The sequence below is a fragment of the Paramisgurnus dabryanus genome, chromosome 3 (genome assembly GCF_030506205.2).
Source record: "Paramisgurnus dabryanus chromosome 3, PD_genome_1.1, whole genome shotgun sequence".
NCBI classification, from domain to species: Eukaryota; Metazoa; Chordata; class Actinopteri; order Cypriniformes; family Cobitidae; genus Paramisgurnus; species Paramisgurnus dabryanus.
In genome coordinates, this window is record NC_133339.1 from 20,814,302 (window position 1) to 20,836,080 (window position 21,779).

The following is a 21,779-nucleotide window of genomic DNA, read 5'->3' on the forward strand; positions in this document are numbered from 1 at the left end:
ATAAGTGACTCCGGGCGGGGCTGCCACCACAGCAGCAAGCAGGCTCCTGATTGGTTAACGCGGGGCAAAATTCTGCCAAAGTAAAAAATTTTCAACTCGGGCGTCAGCCGCAAATTCGCGTGAACCGCAAGATGCACAAAAAGCACCATTCGCGCTTACCGTGCGTACCGCGCACAACGCTCAATTCGCGCCTTTCGCACGAGCTTCACGCGCGAAAGCCTCTTCCGCGCCGCGGGACCTCCTGACGCGCGTCAACGCGTCTTCACATTGACTTAACATTGAAATCACTCGCGCTTCACGCCTCTACCGTGGTTGGTGTAAATGCAGCATAAGGACAACAAATTCAAGCCACCAGGAGTTTTTATTGTTTTACAGTATTATTTGAACATCACATTTTGTTATTACTTTTAGCCCCCAAAAAAGTGTGTAAAAAATGAACACATCTTTTTTTTAAAGTATGTATGAGCTTTGTCAGTACTTCTAGTAAAAAAGTGCACAGAAAACCCTGTCATATAATCTCAACCGCACAAACCGTTTGCGGAGGGTGATGATGGCCATTCACACAACATTGTATCATGGACCTCCCTCCGTCCTGTGGATGTGGAGCAGAAGAGGCTGATTAGTCTCTCTCCCACTGAAAAAGACAGAATGAGGACATGGAGGGCCTGGCTCTTTATTTGAAAGCATAATAAACAGCACATGCTCCCCCAGCGTTGGAGAAAGGGGCGGTGCATCAGCTGAATCAAGGAATTAAACATGAGCAGGGTGAAAGTGATGCCCAATTACATTTCATGTGCAGTCTTTTGTATGGCTTGCATTTTGCAAGCAAATATCCAAGTCCTAGCCTGTCCGCATTTCATGAAAGCTTTTCGGCTACAAATCTCTCAAACAGCACTGTTTACAAAAGAAACCATATAAGTGCACATACAGTGACATCAACCAAAAATGGTGCAGTAGATCCAATAAAAGACTTGTACACGTTTTAATCACATAAAATCCATAACACTTCTTGAAATGTAATCCAGGCCTCAGGTGTTACAGAAGTAAATGTGGTATTATGTGTGAATCATACAGTACCATCACCAACAGTAGCTCTCTAGCATTAACTTCATAATGACAATGATCTAAAGCATTGGGGCTAAAAGAGTGTTGCTGAGCCAGTGCTCTTAGCATATCTACCAATGTTGTAGACACAGAGATGATATAAGCTATCTCGTCTGGACATTTCCCAATGGAGACTTCGACATGAAAGCCATATATCAGTCCATTCACATTCACATAGTGAAACAGCTGTCCGTTTGAGGATCATGTAAGCCTAAGATTATCTTCAGAGGAAACAGATGTTTTACGGTATGAGAGAGTCAACACTTTTGGCTCTTTAATAAAGAAAACCTTTCTGGTGTTGCATAGAACAGAAGCAGTGGCTGCCATTCCCTTGCTGTTCCTTCATTTGGCGTTATAGCCAAAGAGGGAAAAGACAGCAGAGGGCAAGGGTGTCTAATTTCGAAAACACTTGAATGCATGAAGAGAACAATAATACTCATGACAGTGGCTTCTGTGTGTGTCTGAAGGTCATCGCTGCATTAAAAACTACATCACGTAAGCTTTTATTTATTTGTTTTGACAAGTATTAGAATTAGATAAAGGACAAATTGCGTTTTAGCTGTTTTTGGCATTTATATGTATGACCAATCATCTTATGTATACAAATTACATTTGGGTCCAGATCCAGATTTAGAAGGTGTCCAGCATCAGAATTTTTAAAAGCCCTTGAAGCCATTTTTATGCACATATAAAGTTAAGGTCTGAACTTACTATAACTTTTATTTTTAGAGGATTTAAAAAATATTTCCTAAAGAATTATTTACATTTTTTAGATTATCATTAGCAAAAATGATCATTACCGCAACATGATATTGCATTCAATATATGCATTTACAAACTCACTTTCGGTAATGAGAACTAAAAAGTTGTCTAGGTACTATGACAAACAAAATTTCAACTGGTAGCCATCTTGAGTGTCACAGTCAATTATATCCCTTCAAACTATTTTTTTTTAAAATGTTAGTTCCTTGAGGGCTTAAACAATGATTGAAAATTGTTGCGGTGGATGAGAAAATTGTTCTTGGACACATTTAAATTCCTTATTATTGTCTCTACATTTACCGATGATCAGCAAATACCACATGTTTCTTTACTGTAAATGTTTATAGTATAACATGCACTGAAGCTGTTTAATTTTTTTAGATTTTTTAATTATAATTTTTTCCATGTCAAAGAACCCAAATCCAGTCATGGACACATTGCGGTAATGAACATTTTCCTCTTAAATGTGGAAAAAAAACAAAATTGTTTATGATGTCATTTGAAATCATGTGCAAAATAGTACACGAAGAGATGTTTGTAACTGTATGCTTCCTATTTTGATACTCTTTGTTTGCATTTTCTTTTTTTATCAAAATGTTTCATGACACCTCATAAGTCTAATTTCACAAGAATCACCTATTCATGATATTTAGTAAATACATTTTAATTGGTTGTGTCTTGTGTGGCAAATCGAAACGCAACCTTTGAGTGACTTATATGGTTTCCCAAATTGGGGTTCGGAAACCCCAATGTTTTAAAAAAATAAAAATAAAACATTAACAATAAATAAATTACTAACAAAGTAGGTTTTTTCTAACAAAATATATATTTTGTTTGTTTAATGTGCAGGTCATGTGACCATTACACTACTACAAAAATTACCAGATAAAGGTAATAATAACATTAACTATGTTAAATACTACTGATAAAAACTTGTTAAATGAAAAATGGATAAAAATAAATAAAGTGCAAAAATATGCAAGGTGCTTTAGATATCCAATGTGCTATATTTTTATTATAAATTACTCAGTCTAGATATCTTGTGGGATAACTTGTTTTTCACGTATCTTGTGCTAATTTAGGTAAGGAGGTTTGGCTGAAAAAAAAGTTTGAAATGCAAATGCAATGCTCCACCAATTGAGCGTCAATATACTACAACACTTATAGTGAAGCGAATATTTGCGATGCGTTACTTAGTCTAGATATCTTGTGGGATAACTTGTTTTTCACGTATCTTGTGCTAATTTAGGTAAAGGAGGTTCGGCTGAAAAAAAAGTTTGAAATGCAAATGCAATGCTCCACCAATTGAGCGTCAAATATACAACAACACTTATAGTGAAGCGAATATTTGCGATGCGTTACTTAGTCTAGATATCTTGTGGGATAACTTGTTTTTCACGTAACTTGTGCAAACGAAAACAATGCTCTCCTTCATTTTCGAATCTAATTCAACCGGATGTGTCAAACCAGACATGTCGATAAGCATTTTGCTTGTATGGCAATGCGTCATTCAAATTCCCCCATTTACATTTTTTAAACTTGCGCGAAATTGCATGTTTGTGGCTATTGTGCCACCCAATTCACATCACTCGTCACACATTTGAGTCTATTAACGTCTTTTTGTTGACTTTGTATGTTATCTACTCGCGCAAACTCTACTTCAATACGTCATAGAAAACGCCATATACTTTTGACACACATCTTGGACTTACTGTAAAATGATTCATCAGTGCACAAAGTTCCAAAGAGAAACAATGTGTTTGTGTAATCTTTGATTTATAAATAATAGTACACTATGCCTTTGTAACTCCTTTTTTAAGTGATGTCACCAAGCCTTCATAATGTAATTAACGCTTTCACTGCAACTGCTTGTCACAGAGAGACACTTGTTCACAATTTAATTGCTAAAGAAAAAACTTTTTCGAATATCCTGTTCTACTCATTACATGAGTGAAAGAGGTTACGAGCACAGTTATATGTTGTCTGTGACATTCTGCAGTGTTCACGCACCTCATTCACTGCTGTAACCAGCTGGACTCTTTGTAATGGTTTATTAGCTTTAATGATGAACAGAAGAAAACTAGACTGATAAGCGGCATATTTAAAGACTATTAGAATTAAAAGTAGACACACGCACAGTTGCACACACACAAAGCCAGTTTAAGAGAAGTGCAAGATGCAAAAACGAAGTCTGCAGATAAGACAAATCAAGTAAACAATCTGTATGTAAATTAAAGTGAGCCCCCATCCCAAAACTCATAAAATGCAAAACAGGCAGTGGTTTAACAGCCTCTTCTGCACAGGGTGGTTACTGTGTCCTCAAGCAAAAGGGTCAAAGGTCACCGGACAGACATCTGCCTCAACAATGACTCAGACTGTCTGACACAACAGACCAATACAGATTTACAGCACGCATGTTTGAAAACCCTCCACTTCTCCTTTCGGTTCTGCTTGGTCAACTTCTGGTTTCAATGGCTGATTGTGGAGCAGTGGTCAAAACAAAGAACAAAACGGCTTTAAGTGAGCAGCAATGATTTTTTCAGCATCGGTCAGACGCCAGCCTTCGTTTGACCAACAGCCAGAGTCACACAAGTCAGCAGAAATTAAAGCCACAGTCAGCGAATGTGAGATAGTATGCAGGTGTGACTTTATACTAATAGAAAATGTATGTAATTACTTAAATATGATAAATACATAAGTGCTCCTTATGGGTTAAATAGGTGTGGGAAAGAATGATAATCTGAAAAATACTAAAAATTTAAAAATAACTATGTATTACACTCACTAATTCCAACAAATCATACATCGTTTTGAAGTTTTTTTATAGAGAATATCCAAATATAAATAACACATTTAAAAAAAAAATGCTTATTTCAACTTATTTTGCCAGCACAGGTCACTTAGTAAATATTATTTGCCTGTTAATAATAAAATTGTGAATGCACCAAATTGAAATTGTCGATTTACAAACATTGCATTCCATTATTGATATATTTGCAAAACATCATGCCACCACATTTTCAGAAAGACATTTCAAAGACAGGTAACAAGACAGGGTGGGATAAGGTTGTATTTGGTGACTTTCACACCCAACTCAGAAAAAAAAAAAACATAAGATGATGAAATTTACTTTCAGGTCTCCAAAAACGTCTTTGTTCAATACCAAAGGCACAGATTGCTCGGCTCTGTATAAATATGTAAAGTAGCTGTGTTACAATTAACCCTGCGTTCGTTTGTGCCCCGCTCACCCCTACTTCAAAGGTACATATTGGTACCAAAAAGTGCATATTAGTACCTCAAAGGTATAAGTGCCTCAAAGGGGCTGTTTACACTTGGTATTAAGATGTGTTTTCATCGATCGGATCACAAGTGGAAGAGAGAGACACATTACTTTTACACCTGGTATTTAAATCCGTCTCTTTTGTCCACTTTCGACCGCTTCTGTCCTGAATACTGTAAGGGGGTGGTCTGTGAGACGGTGGGCGAGTCTCTCTGCTGTCATTCAAACCCGAGCGGGAGTAATTATGAGTTTATATGGACGCAAACTAATATTATGTCGGAGTCCGCTGCTTGTTTAGCAAGTAAACATGCTGCACAGAGTTTTGTGCGTTTATATGTTGGAGCTTTCTCTGAATTTTCAGCGCAATTGATGAAATAGGATCGCGCGATTTTCACGCTTTCAAAACGAAACTACGGAGAACACCCGCAGTAGTTTTATCAATGTAAGGCTAAAGATAGCGCTGTTCACCGTATATTCACGCCAGAAGTCAAAAAAGACGTAAAACTTGTGTTTAATACCTCAGATTAGATAAACGGGTGGAGAAAAGGCGGTCGCATGTGGCTGTTCGAACACATTCAACCACATTGCGTTCCGCAACTCCAAAGCGATCCGATCGAAAGTGGTTTCGACTACCTCTGGATGTGGTTGAAAGTGGTCGAAAGTGGACACGTTTAAAACGTTTTGAACACTGTTTACACCTGGCATTAACGTCGTCCACTTGTGATCCAATCGACGAAAACGCATGTTAATGCCAAGTGTTAACAGCCTCAAAGGTACATTTGGTAAGAGCACTGCCATTTTTTATCTTTTTTTTACTGTGTAGGCCAGCTTTTGTTATACAGGTGCAAGACATACTTTTTTAGCTACTGTACATCACCCAGCCTCAGTGTGTTTATGTCTAAAAAATCCTTACTCGCATGCAAACAGCTGGAGCTCTAAGTCTTCGTTATAATAGACTTCACACTGCACAGAACTTCTCTGGGTGGTTGGCTTCATTCACAGTGAAAGGCTGTCAGATCAGAGGTGAATCCTGCAGTTTCTTCAACACGCACACACACACACAGCTGCAGTATGATAAGCACACAGGCACGCATTTAACACAACACCATGCCAAGAGGGAGATGATGCGTGCAAAACAAAGAGAGGAAACGGAGTCAAAGAGCCATCATATCAAATCACAGGGCTCCTATCACACCATACATCGGAGGTGACAGTACCGCTGTCCCAGTCTTCACAGGGGCACAACTCTGCCTCGAACATTATAGGGAAAGTGCGTTACCTGCGACATGATACATATTCTGAGGTTTACAGCATGTCTACTTTATTAAAGGTTTCGCTGAAGTCAATGTCACTGTCTGAACCATGGCCTTAACACAAGCGTTAAAGATACATTAAGCTGTGGTGCTCATACACGATGCAGGTTCAGATCTGGAATGCACCAAATTTTTTCTTTTTAAAGAGCACCTATTGTCCGATTCACAGTTAAAAATTTCCTTTGGTGTGTAAGTGTGTATTAGTGCATGCTAACGATATGCAAAATTTACAAACCACAAGGTAAACGATGACGCGAGTTATCATCTCCAATGTAAATCTCTATTCTTGGACTACAACAAACACACGGATTGTAGGCAACAGTTTACTTCCTTGGATTGATGATGTGGACAAGACTGAGATTATCACAATTCCTCCTGCTTAATGCTGCGCTTACAACAACCGCGCTTTAGGCGTCAAAATCATGTCTACCGCGCCTAGTTTGCCACTTGAACAGTTTAAATGCATTCGTGTGTCTAGAACGCAGTAGACACGCGGAAAAAGCAAGCATTTGACGGGCGTCAAAGGCAAAATCCGCTTCTTGTGGAAGGGGCAAGTGCTATGCGGTTGTCTGTTTGCAGAATGGCTGATGTTGATTGTGCATTTATCGAGAGAGTTACCGGTTTGTATTTAGTCACCTTACAATAGGGGGGAAATAAACGGCGCGGTTCGATAAACGTCACGTGACTCAAAAGTGAAATGTGTATTTACAACTTACCAGGTTGCCCAATGTCCTCCCTGACATTCTACCAAGCAAGGTCCTTTTTATTCCTGTCTCTATAGAAATAAGAACTTGTATCATATAGCTCGGGGTGACTTCTCACGGACGATATCAAGCCTTCATGCTGAATGAGTGACTCCGGGCGGGGCTGACGCCACAGCAGCAAACAGGCTCCGGATTGGTTAACACAGCGCGAAAAACCAGCAAAGTTCAAATTATTCAACTCGGGTGTCAGCCGCAAATTTGCGTCAAACACAAAATGCACAAAAAGCACCATTCGCGCATTACCACGCCAAACTCAGGGCTCTAGACTAACTTTTTTCACTAGGAGCACAGTGGCCCCCAACTGAAAATTTTAGGGGCACAACCAGAAAATTTAGGGGCACACACCGTAAATCAACATGCTAACCAAATATTCACATTTCTACTAATTTCCACTGTATTACTTATAAATACTTTAATGATAGATGCAGAAACTATAATGTGCTGTTTTCAAATTCAGTGCCACATCAAAAAAAAAGGTCAAATTTACTGGTCGCACATGTGCGACTGGATGTAAAATTCAGTGGCAAAATGCCACCATTTGGTGGCAGTCTGGAGCCCTGAAACTAGACGCGCGAATGAGGCGGAATTGCGTCTACCGCGCCGCGCCAAACGCGTTATCCGCGCCGCGAGACCTTCAGACGCGCATCTTCACATTGACTTAACATTGAAATCACTCTACCGCGGCTGGTGTAACACAGCATAAGACTCACAGCCTGTAAGTTAACTTCTGTCAGCAACCGAATCTATCAAACATGGTAAGGAGCGTCACATTTCCTGCTGACGTCAGAGGTATTCAGGCGCATCACAACGAACAGATTAGCTGGCCAATCAGGGACACAGCACTTTCAGGAAGAGAGTGAAATCTGGAGCTATAAAAATGTACGATTTATGGAAAATAATGTGTTTTTTAAACATAAACCACGCAAACACATTTTATTATACAAAATACACAAAATAATGTTGTTTTTTAGAAATGAAATAGGGTGCTCTTTTTATGGATTTGATACATTCTCAAAAGGAAAAAAATTATTTAAAAGGGATAAACTGTGGTGGACACACAGGTAGGGTGCATTTGCAGGTAAAATCCACTTAACAATTAAAGTCTATAAATGCGTGGGAACTACAGGGTGTCGTTCCTGAACAAACACACAGTCACACAGGTTGCCGAGTTTACAAGTCTACAAACCTGACTCGATAGGCAAATACATCAGGCAAATGAAGTGGCTTCGGTTAAAGGCGCTTGTATTTACACTTGGTTCCTTATGAACAGCAACAAAGAGAGCTTGCTCTCGGGTAACAATGCGCTTTTGTTTAAGCACACAAAACGGCAAGGATTACTGCAGCATTAAAACAATATGATACTCAGAGAGCGGGCTTCCTCATTAAAGTCAACCTTTTCATTTTTCATAAAAATGTGTTTTGCTCATAATGATGACAGGAGTGTAGCAAAAGATGTAGTTTAATAATGCAAACCTATTAAAGCATCATGCAGCTCTTTTCATCATGCAGGCCATTTTTCCTAAATCGTATGGGCAATGAAAGCATTCAAGTCAGTCAATCTTAAATGAACACCCTTGCTTCTGTTTCCCTGAATCCCTGCAGCCATTTTTATGGGCTTGGAGGGTGTCTGTGGCTGCAAACAGAGGTGTGAAAAGCTTGAGCATTCAGCATGAAACCCATTACACAAAGAGCTTTTCCCATCATATGGATTCTTACAAATAATGGCCAGATTTAAACCCAAGACACTGGGTTTTTCTTCTACCACCAACACAACAATAACGACAGCCAAACCAAAACCTTTGGGATGTCAATAGACACTTATTAATAAGCACTACTGTACACATCAATGGATGTCGTGAGCCTGCTTTAATACAAATGCCCGCTTTGGGAAAAGACAGGATGAAACCCGCTTATATGTATAAGTTTTCCTAAAGAAAACTCCCTTGTGTCTGGTCTCCATGGAACAAACTCACCAACGCTGGATAAACCAACAGAGGACAATGGCACGGCAGTAAGCCTAAACAAACATGGATCTGCAGGTCCTGGTGTGCGTTGGATGAACCAGACTTCCTGGACCGACTTCCTCAGTCAATGTGCAGTGCTATTATTCCATAATATGATGAATGCCACTAAAAAACAGATTATTAAAATCTCAAAATTAGATAATAAATGTTTGTAGATGCTTCAGACAGCACTGGGGTTATCCTTGGTTACCCTTGTTAAACTGTGCTGCTTCTTTAAAATGACAGGATAAAAACTGGTCTAGGATCAGCCACTGCAACAAACATCTACATGATGAGGTTTGTAAACCATCTGTATTTTTGGGGTGGTGGCGGCAGGATGGTATCCATGAAACACAAACCACCAGAAAAGCGTGTCTGGTACCTGATTGGTTTATTTTCAGGCTCAGCATTTTTCTGGTTGTCCAAGACAGGCATGATTGAGTATCCTAATAAGGGGGATGACTGAATTAATGCCATTTTTGTGGATAAGTCCTTAAAATAGAGATTGTTTAAAAATAGCCCCATGCACTACTGTGTAAGCAATGCATGACATCTAAGGCAAAAAATGAAGATGTCATCGGGGCACAGAACTACGAAGCATGGCGGTAGATGAGGCAAGACATTTCAATGCGTTTTAATCACTGGGTCTCCGCAGCTGCACTCCAAACTAAGCTACCCTACATCTGCTGCTTCTCGCATAATTAAGGTGACCCCAGACTCTGTACAAACCAAACCCCGCCTCTTCTTTAAAGGCTCCACCTTCTATTTCGCACATCCCGCCTGCCCTAATTGATCAAATCCACAGAGGCAAAATGAGTTAATCCAAGCAGTCCATCCATGGGGTTCACAACACAAACCCTAAACTTCAAAAGGCATATTAACTGACCCGCACCCATCCAACAGCCTGGCTATGCTCATATGGCAAGCAGAGACAGACAATGTGTGCCTGGCCACGTCCAGCTAAAACTCAAGAAAACAGACCCTATAAAAGGTCCCCATAGGGGTGCGGAAGCTTCAAAGGGACCAATGTTAAAAAGCAACACCTGGCATGCACGGCTTTGTGGTGACACGTTGCCTTGACGACGGACCCTCTGGTCTGATCCTCTAATAACTAGCGGATGACACCGGATGCTTTTATTAAATTATGTGAATGAGATTAATAGATCTGTAGCTCAATTGGTAAAGGACTGTTTTGCAAAGGTCACAGGTTTGATCCGAGAAAACACACATACTGAAAATGTATAGATTGAACGCACTGCAAGTCGCTTTAGGTAAAAGCGTTCTTCAAATGCATAAATGTAAATGAAGGTAAAAAAGAAATACCTGATACAGTCAGAGGAGCACTCAACGTAAACAGGACAGCCACTTTTAGATCAAACTTAGGCTGTGTCTGAAATCGCAAGATGTGACAGTGGGTACTGAATTAGATGAAGTACCTACTCATCAACCCTTTAAACAGTAAGTACTATATAGTATGAATATGGATAATATGAATGAATTCGGACGTACTAGATCCCCCATGTTGATACATCACGTGACACACGTCGTCATAAATTAGTCGTTAACTGGAATGACGTTACACAAGCGCAATTTAAACACAAGGAACAGCTGTTTAATATATGTATTTGCATTTGAATAGAGCTGCGTTACCGCTTTTGGTCATTTTTGAATAAAGCAACGTCTCTCCTCCTTCTTCTTCTTTATTGGATAACTCCTCTCCCAGGGGCTCAAAGGATAGAAAAGTGTCCATTTAATGAACACTTCTGAGTTTTACCGGAAGAAGTAGGTTATCTGGGCACTTTTCGCCTATATAGTATGGAAGTAGGCGGTTTCGGACATAGCCTAGTGTATCAATGGTGCCAAAACTTTAGAGAACGCTTCAGTTGCGCAGAAGAAAATATATAAAAATAGACAAAGCTCTAAGATTTCATCAGAAGAGAATAAAGCCACATCACATTCGGGGTCAAAACAACATTTTCGAAAAATGTAACCTTGGAAAAACCAATTTAAATGGTGTCAAATCTATTAGTCCCTCCTGGCCCTTCGTGTCCGCCCTTAATCCTGAATTTAATTTAAAATGTATCGCGCTTCAAAAAATATACCCGTGTCAAATACTTCTGTACTTAAAACAAGAGCAGAAGTTCCTCTACTTCACTGGTGTTTGGTTATGCACCCCTGGGCCTATTCATCTTTCTCATACACGCGCCGTAACGGCCAGCCGTTGAATCAATTTACAGCATTTAATTATGATGGGATGATTTTCTCACTGATGCCCCCCCCACACCAGTGAGGAAAATTCTCATGTGTGATGATTTTCAGCGAAAGGCCTCAAGTCCCCAAAACCCAGACGGCACAGGGAACCTCCACAGCTATTATGGACAGTCAATCATGTAGAAATATACATTAAGAATACTAATCACTCCTGAGAATGTATGTGTGTGAGCCTGACCGAACATAATTTACTAAAACGTCAGTAAAACACAGGATTGTGCATTAGTGCTAATTAGCCCCAAAAATAATCATGGGTGTTGGTTACCTCCAGTGATGCTAGGAAATGAAAGCAGACTTGGAAAAAAATAAAACATCAAAAGGAACTCACACGCAGCGCTATTACATTAAACCCAAAACCAATACATCTGGGCAGATAATGATTTTAGGGAAATACTTTAGCAAAAGTTCACACCTGTCAAAGGTGGGTGGTGGTTAAACGTGTGATCTTCAAACACAAACAATGATCAAAAGATATGCTACATGGACCTCAATGCACACAGTTATGGTCTGAATTCCCACATGCTGATATAGAGAGATCTACTTACCCGCATAGATTATGCATGCACACCCAATAACTGCATGAATGCTTACAATAATGATGGCAGGCACATAAGGACTGTTTCCCGTACAAAACCCATAAGGTTCGAGGCGGCATTTAAATTATAACATGACAAACAAACCGGGACTTTAAAGGACACTATCAGTATATTCAATAATACAATAACACGAACCAGACGGACTAAGATGTTTACATTAAATGCGCAAATCATAATAACAGTGCAACGCACCAAACCTGCCACGCGTCTGAGAGAGCGTGTCTGATCCATAAACACTGCACGCGCTACTGTGTTGCCAAATACAATAGAATTTCCGTTTGAATAAACATGCAGATACATACATTAATTTTAAAAGAACTGAACGTCTCTGCCTATCATTGTTTTTGACCAGCGTGTGTTATACGTTGTGGTAAATAATCGCTGATGTTCTGGTTCATTGATTCAAACGCGATGAACGAACCCCACTTAAAACGACGCGTGATTTAAGTTAGCTCGGTCCATACGTAAACACGTCGCATATACTATCACATAATTATCTGGAGATCGGACTTACCCGTCGTTTCCTCCCAGTGCTGTAATGATACGGGTCTGCTGCGGTGATGTCCGTGTAGCCGCTGTAGATACAGTATGAACACCGTTTCCAAGCGCAAAGCCGCCGCGCGACACTGTTTTCCTCATGAAATAGCCCGACGGACGTAACTCCTGGCTGTCGTACGTATCGCGTATGTAGAAAATGTAAACGGTTTGTTTTATGTAGAAACGTGGTCCTGTCGCAAACACAGAGATCTGTGTGTATAAACCGTGGCAGCGCGACTGTGATATTAGCTGAGACGCCGCGAGCGCTCTGATGGCGCCCTCCCTGCAACAGTTTCTGCGCATGGTGGGCAGGGCCAAGTTGGATTATTAATAAGTGGGCGGGGCCGGCACCTCCAGTACAGTACGTCTGCAACTGTGAAGCAGTTTAACTGATAAACAATGCTTAAGTATTTATACTTCAACATAACTATTTTTATGCGGAGCATTTTTTATATATAGACTAAATAATGAAATATTCAAAATTGAATGTAATTAGAAGGGGACTTTTATTTATTTGTTTAGGCATACATTGCATTACATTTATGTATTTGGCAAACACTTTCTTTCAAAGCAACTTACAGTCATTTAGGCTATACATTTAATGTGTACAGTGTAGTTGACCCCATGACCTTTGCACTGCTATTGTGCTGCTCTACAGTACCAATTTGTTTGTTTATAAGATGTGTTGTTTCTTTTGCTTTCTTCTGTCATCATGTAATTAATTTGATCCCATGTCTATGTTAAAGCCAACCTATTACAAATCTTTGCATTTTTACACCATTTCACGTTTTGTTATGATAACATTTATAAAAAAAAAAACTAAAATGCACACTAAAGCATAAATGTGTTTCTGTGCTTGCAGAAAAATCAAGCTTTTTGGTAACTAAATGGAAGATTTACGCAAGGTCGTGCTCTATAAGGGTTTTTGTTTGAATAAAATATACTAAAAATGCACAAATTTGTCTTTGATGTAAACATCTCTTATAAGCATTTATTGCTGGCTTATTAACTAATGTTACTTGCATCCATGTGTATATCCAATTTTCCGTTGCTCTCCTGAAATATCTTCCATGTTAGCGATCCACTTCTGGCCCACTTGTCATATTTTAGATCACAATACAGCCATTCATTCTGAATATACTCCCACAGAGAAGGTTCACTTTATTACTACATCTTAAAAAAAAACTTTTGAATATACAATGAGCACACATTAACTTGCTGAACTTCTGCATTTTTACTTCTCTAATTTTGGTAAATATGTGTTTGTGATAAGAAAAAAACAATGCTTATTTATTTAGTTTAAAAAAATAGTTTCTGCATTCATTAGAAGCACTATAATGCATTTCTGGACTCATCAATACACAAGGATGCAATAAATGTGAGCAAGGACCTGTAACCTGTAGCTGAAACTAATACTGTTCCTCAGTTACTGTATATGTAAAAGATATGCAGTATATTAGCATAACACAATAACAATTACCCTCTTTGTATTTGCTGTCTGGTTATACACAAATATTTGTGTTTTCATATTTGATCACAAACAGAAAAATGTAAGAATACACAACTGAAATGAGCTCTAGCATGGCAAGGCAAGGCAAGGCTTGTCGAATACATTGGACAAAGCATTAACAAAGAAACCGCCTAATGCGAAATAGATTAGATTTCTAGTTGCTTAGTGCCAACACTTAATTGAGTAAAAGTCTAACTGGTCTGATTGATATGTCATGTGGATGGGTTTGCTGGCAGACCCTATGAGACGGCGGAAAGGGCCAGTAAATGGAAGGGAATTTAATGCAGCAAACAAAACGTTTCCGATCACATTTACCCATTTTGCCCGCCTCAGATATGTCATGGGCTTTCACTGTTGTAGACTTTATGCAGTTAGCTTTTATACGGCGGTGGGTTCAGTGATCTCTCACAGATCCAGTGGTTGCTATTCAAATGCTATGGGGACATTATGATTTTCTCAGTTAGTATCAGCCTTGGCTCAGCTAAAATTCGTTGGAATAATTTCAAGTCAGAAATGCGAAAATTGTTTTATTAAGGCAGTTAAAGAATTAAATTTGTTGACTTTAATTCATGCTCAGGCATGCAGTCCAAGTATGCAATATTAAAAATAAAATGCTGGACTCATCATGATATTTAATTTGAGATGAACCTTAGATGATGTCATGATTTGAGTTGAGATAAAAAGCTAGGCGAATAGTTACAGGATGTGGTTATAAATACAATTCTGAAAAATCTCTATTAAATTACAAAAAAATCACACAATGTTTTTTTATTTTCTGAAGAAAACTGCACTACACAGCATGATGTTAAAAACAACTTGGTTTTACAAGTCAATTCAACCTATTCATTTAAGTTTTTGCTTGTGATAAGTTGACATAACTATCCTTTAAAGGGACACTCCACTTTAAAAAAAAAAAATTGCTCATTTTCAAGCTCCCTGAGAGTTAAACATTAGATTTTTACTGTTTTGAAATCCATTCAGCTGATCTCCGCATCTGGCGATAACACTTTTAGCATAGCTTAGCATAATCCATTTAATCTGATTTGACCATTAACATCGAGCTCAAAAATAACCAAAGAGTTTCAATATTTTTCCCATTTAAACCTTGACTCTTTTTACCAAAGAGCAGGTGTTGCTGCCGTAACACCTGCTGCAGCCATGTTACGGCAGCACGGTCGTTGACTATTATCCCAGAATGAGAGTATAGTTCCTAGCGATATCGGCCTAGAAAATCGCAACGGTCTTAGTACACAATATAACTAACAAAGAGTCTAATTTTAAATAGGAAAAATATTGAAACTCTTTGTTTATTTTTAAGTGCAATGCTAATGTTCTAATCAGATTCAATGGATTATGCTAAGCTATGCTTAAAGTGGTACCGCCAGACCCGGAGATCAGCTGAATGGATTCCACAATGGTAAAAATCAAATGTTTAATTGTAGGGTAGGGTGGCCATTCTTGCCAGTTCCGCCCAAAACGTCCCGAACACGTTTTCGGGTTCGTTCTCCGGAAGTCGCGTTTCTCGACCGCATACGTCATCGAGGTTCTCACATTTCAGTTAAAATACATTAGAAAATTAAGATTTATTTCTTTTAAGACATACAATCATTGTAGTTTCATTCCTAGAAATCTGGACTTAAAAATAACTTCTTGATTTAAAAAGATTTTTTTAGGGGCTTGTTCACCGAGTATTTTATTTTATTTTATATAAACCTGGAACAATCTTAAATAAATATTCGAAGTATTTATGGCTATAAAATCCAATTATAATTCTGAGTCATGTCTATATGTAAAACTAGGACAGACACAAAAAGCCAAAATTCCAAACTGATTTTTAGTCTCTTCATAGTTATAAGTTGCCTTGTAAGTTTCTCTCTATCCAGGAAACAGACTTTGCCAAAAGATTATGATTAATGATGACACATCATAGAGTCAAAGGTCAGTAAAGTATATTATGAAAATAAAAAACCTGATAGGTGGCAAATGTGTAACTAAATTACTGTCAAAATGCCATAAATGTGTCTCCAGGTCACTGTGCTGAGAACTGTGCTATCATACTGCTACTCACAAACCAATTCTATAAATGCCGATAACTTGCTTTTAGGACAGATTTGAAAAAGAAAGTAAGCTCTGATGCACGCTAATGTATTAACACCTTCCTCGATGTGTAAATGAAACTCAAATTTCCCGTAAGAACCTACATCCACTCAGCCAAAACTATTTGGCAACATCCAGAACAGAGGTGTTACATCACTGTCTGCCAAGGCAGATATAAAGTAACTAAGTGAACTTTTTCCCTTTGATGGAAACTAAATCTTGTGCTGCACTTGTACTGGTTGTCTAAAATTGCTATGTATTGTGTGTGAGCACGCTGTTTAGTGAGAGAGCCGTACGTCACACAGCGTAGACGGTACTATTATAAATAAATGTGCTTAAAAGGGAACTTCACAGTTCCCCAAAGACTCTTATAGTTAAATGATCTTTTTTTGAAAAAGGGACAATTTTACCCTATATTTATGCACTCTTCCAAACGTTACACCATGCTCCCTAAAAATATAGATGCTACCTGTTGACATAGGCAAGCCATTTAGTTCCAAAAAAAACTTTAAAAATCTATTAGGAACCTTTCTGTTTCACAAGTTTCTTTCATAGCACACCTTTTTTTTTTATGTGGGCCTACACACCAGTTATGATCAAACTCCAGAATTGCCCGTGTTACACGCTCCTCCAACCACAAACATGTCATTTGATAAGTAAGATGTTAAGTCTTTATAGGCCTCCTCAAAAATTGCTTGTCGATAAATGCTCCAGGCTACATCAAAATGAAATCCCCCATCTTCAGGCTCAGAGGAGCTGGCTGGTCTTGCTTTGTACAATGAAACCAGCAAACAAACACTGGGCGTGTCACCAAACTTGGGCTTTTGATCAGTGGAGAGATTATACATTTCAGTCGACCAAGACTCTCACTCTGCACAGGTTATTAAACATGCAAGGGCTGTGATCATTTCTTTGCTCCTCAATCCCATGGGTGGCAAAAGCAGGCCGGTGCAATAATCTAAATTGAATTTCCTTTACGCTAGACTGCATGTGGTGCGCTGTTTTCACCACCCTTGAGTACAGTCTCACTGGGTGTCTATCTATTAATCTGACCCTGGGTCGATTGTTCGGTTTCAGGACTAACCGTTTTAAGGAAAGGAAACTGGATCTTTGGCGCCAACAAAGCAGTAGTCTACTCTTTCTTCGGGACTCACAATAGATTACGCAAATCTATATCTTGTGTATGTTATTAAAAATTGACATTTAGTTTAAGCAAACATTCTGGTAGAGTGTCCTGATATCTGGAATTTTTTAAAGTGGAATGTAAAAGGGCCCGAGACACGTGGATGCGGGATGCCACTCTTTGTGGGTGCCAGAGATATAGAGCTTACCATTCGCTGCAGGCTGCATTGCTTACTTGCACGAATGTGCTGTGACTGCACTGTGCCACTGACTCCTCCTTAATCGCTTTTTCTGGATTTCCATGTCTGCTTTTACTGAAGCCTTCGTGACTGACATCAGACCGAAAGATCAATACAATGTGCAAGATGGTTATTACCGAGTGTTATTGCATCCAGGAGCAATGAACAATCATCTGATTTCTTGTGCATGTTTGGATAAGGATGTGCACTGTATCTTTTCTCAAATCTATAATAGAGTCTGTCACTTACTGCGGATTGATTGACAGTTTCATTTATCTAGAGATACATACAAATACATACAGGGCTGTTGTTGGGAATTTTGAGCAACCTCACTTTATTTTACATCACTTTCAAATAAAGGTGCTAGAAAGGGTTCAAATATGCATACAGCTCAAGTATGGTTCTTCTTTAATGGCATTGTTCATTTATTTTAAGTGTAGCAGTTTTCACCCCAGTAGCTTTTATACTAATTGTAAAATGTAGATTTTTAAACTTGTTTATGCTACTTATTAAATATGATATAATTTGCAATTTTCACATATTTGTTGTTGTTTTTAAGACTGGAAATCAATAGGGAAATTATAGTACTGAACATTGTTCCAGGTAAAAAACCCAGAAATTTTGACTGTACTAGTGCAGATCACCTGTTATTTTTGAGGTGTGACCCATCAGTGCACGTTGTCGTCCTTAACATAGCCTACCTAGCACACTTCCCAGACGCCTCATAAAGGGTGTTCACGCAATATCTGTGAATGTTTGCCGAGGTGATTAGGAAAGGTTCTCGCATAACGCTCCACGCATGGCAACAAGGTGGCTTAGATACTGGTTGCTAAGGACCAAATCAGAGGCGAGACCCCCTGAAGACATTCTGTGCCAAAAAAGGAATTCCCCAGTGACACAGATATAACATACCGCTGCTGCGTCGCCATGGTGACCACATGGAGTCAATGAAGGAAAGAACGGGAGCACATGTGTCTTTTAGGGGTGCAAGCATGTTGTGAGGAAGAATGCGAGATTGGCATTCACCGTGCATGCACAGTGCCAATGTGACAACCCATGCAGTTTTAAATTATGAATAAATGTGTAAAATAGCAGAGGGATGACAAATGTATATATGTATGTAATGTATATTCAAAACCAAAAATGATATCAGCTATAAGATTAGCTGAGAAGTCATGTAAGGATGCATACTACAAAAATCCTCCTGATTTATGGGCACTTTAGTCTTTCTGTTTCCACCCTATGATCTGGAATGCACTAATTCAAATCCTATTTAATGTGAATAATATGCAAATGAATGATGTAACTGTCTGGAATGAGAATCTTTACTGACCTCTAGTGGTCATGGGAGTGAAAATAGGCATTTATGGTCTCTATAAAAATTTACAACCCATATTTCCATGTTCGTGCAACAATGCACAAATACATGGCTTTGTTATCCTGAGGCATTCCTTTCTGCTTATTATACAAAAAAATACCATTCATTTTTCTTCTTTATGGTTGTTCTTTGGCCAAAATGACTTGTTTAATTATGATGTCATAACCATTAACAGGGGGGCAAGAAACCGAATTTCCAAACATGGACATCTTTAAGCCATTACATAATTGTATGGCCTGCATCCCACCATAGCACTGTCAAACTGGATAATTGTAAAAAGACAGAAAAACAGAACTCAATGAGCCTGATGTTGCTTTTGGATGCCAATGGACATTTTTGGTTTACTGCACTTTGGCAGTCTTATGGATGTATAAGCTACAAAATGTGATGATGACCTATATCCACATAGTGCAGGAACAATAAGTACTAAAAATATCTGTTATCATCACACAATAGGAATGGGGTCAGTAAAGATGACGTTTTTGGATTTTGGTAAACTCGGCACGAGCCCAAGATCTACCAGGGGAATGCACGCGGTTATAAAAAACAGCTGTTTAATGAAGAGCAGAATGTTCCTGTTTTGTTTAAGTAATAAATAAATAAATAAAACAGATGGATACACATACATGCTACTATTATGGGGGATTCATAGAGGTTTGTGCGGGTAAATTAAGGAATTTTTGTTATAGTGCCTAGGGGGAGGTGTTAAAAATATAATAATAAATAGTATATAGTGACCAAAAATTAAAGTATAGTGACCAAGCAAGTTATGACTGAAAATAAATAGAAATGTTTAGTATTCTGCATTATTGACCATTTTAACTTTTTAGTAATAAAGGTCAAGTTTATACTTAAAACAAACTTGTTACTCAGATTGCTTTGTGGATAATATAATCATAAGTGGTGTAATAAATTCATCATTGTATGCATGTTTACAGGTTTAATCTAAGAAAAAAAATAGACTAATTGTTTTAATTTCATCATTTATTTACAACAATCACATTTCATCCAAGACTTTAATATAAAAAGACAACAAAAAGGCACAACCTGCATGGCAGTACAATTTTTTTCTGCAAAATATAATACAGCTTTTGTCTTTATCCAAATATATCTATATATAGATAGTGTATATATTTTCTCTTTCGCGTATGCAGAAAAACACATCTGCTGTCCAGTCAAGCACAGATACATTAAGGCAATAATTGTTCAAACTTCACAGCATTTCATGTATCGTATACATACACCAACTGCGGCATCTAGTGGCAAGAGTTGTGTAAGTGTTTTCAATATTTTTTTTCTTTTTAAATACGAAACAAAAACACTTACTGAAGAATTAACAGCTTCAATTACCATCTATTGGGTAAGGATGAAAAAGGTGAAAATATTAAGACAGAAGAGTTTACAATAAAGCAAACATGAGCCAGTCATGAGCTAAAGGCATTAAAAGTTTAATCACATATAGACATTATGACTTTGGGAGATTATAGATCTATAAATTCTTGATCAACTAAATTAAAACTATTAAAATAAAAACATAATATTATATTAATAATGTAAATCTTTTTAAATTATAATGGTCTTGTTTGGGTATTTAACAAAATATAGACTTAAAGGTCCACTGTGTATATTTTTAGCAGCATCTAGTGGAGAGATGGGCTCAGCCCACAGCTCACCCCTCTCTTTCGAAACGCATAGTGAAGCTACAGAAGCCGCCGCAGGATAAACACGTCATAGTTTGAGACAAAGTAGTGCCAAAACACACTCTATAGGACAGTTTGTCCGGTTAGGGCTTCTGTAGAAACATGGCGGTGCAAAACTTTCATAGGAACCCGCGATGTATGGTAATAAAAATATACTATTCATTTTGTAAGTTCTTTATACACCACTTATAATTTAGTTATATATATTATATTGCATTTCTGTCAAGAGATCCTTCTAAAAGTTACACAGTGCACCTTTAAGTATTTGAAAAACGACATCATTTTGTTTATTGTGATGTCAGAATGAAATAATAAATTACATCACCCAGGTTGTTTCAGCTGTAAATACCACCATAATGATGCACTTTCTTTTCTTATAATTCACTAAAATAAAGTTTCTGGAGGTGTTTTCAAAAACTATACTGTGCAATTATTGTGTGTGTGCAAAAATATTTCAGCAAACAAAGTTGCCATTACTCTGTAATCCATAATAAAATGTTGACAGTTTGTCAAAATATATACATGATACTGCTTAATGCAAAAGGAAACCTAGAGTGAGACCTAAAAATCGAGAAGGACTGCATCTGTTGCATTGCATTGCAATTTTACAGCAAAATGTAAAATTGTTTACAGTACAAATTTATTTATGACTGCCTAGTCAAAATTAACACAAGATTTTAAAGATCGATTATTCAGAAGAGAAAGCAACCGAGTGCCGAGCTAAAATCTATTTGCAATTCACGTTTTCAACCAGAGGGGGAGCTCTGACTGCATAAATGAGTGTGCTTTTCTCCATAAAATCTGTCCAGGTATCAGCAATATTTCACTTCTATTCATGTGTCATATAAAACCTCTTACAAACAGCTCAATCCTTTACAAAGCTTACTTTTTCTTGAAAATACTGAGCAGAAGTACATCATCACTGGTATTCACCTAAACATTCAGTGTCCATGCTCACTGGCACGCCATTCACAATCACTGGCAGTTGTTTTAACCACGAGAAAGTCATGGTGTCACTTCCTTTCCATTAGGAAAGCAGGAATGGGGTCAAAGGATTCCTTAGCTAAAGATATCACTGTGGAAAAGACAAAACAGAAGGTCAC

The 21,779-nt window shown here is 38.2% G+C and overlaps 2 protein-coding genes across 3 annotated transcripts in view; both read right to left on the reverse strand.

Annotated features, from left to right (window-relative positions):
- tanc2a (tetratricopeptide repeat, ankyrin repeat and coiled-coil containing 2a) overlaps nucleotides 1-12,901 on the reverse strand; it is a 147,824-nt gene extending 134,923 nt beyond the window's left edge. The window contains exon 1 of the mRNA XM_065252741.2: nucleotides 12,608-12,901. The gene's annotated coding sequence lies outside the window, so the exon portion shown is untranslated. The remainder of the gene's footprint in view (nucleotides 1-12,607) is intronic.
- A 7,051-nt stretch (nucleotides 12,902-19,952) lies between these two features.
- wnk4b (WNK lysine deficient protein kinase 4b) overlaps nucleotides 19,953-21,779 on the reverse strand; it is a 73,130-nt gene continuing 71,303 nt past the window's right edge. For both annotated transcript variants that reach the window (XM_065252739.2, XM_065252738.2), the window contains exon 20: nucleotides 19,953-21,751. In XM_065252739.2, the coding sequence (XP_065108811.1) occupies nucleotides 21,749-21,751 (3 nt within the window). In that variant the 3' untranslated portion in view covers nucleotides 19,953-21,748. The remainder of the gene's footprint in view (nucleotides 21,752-21,779) is intronic.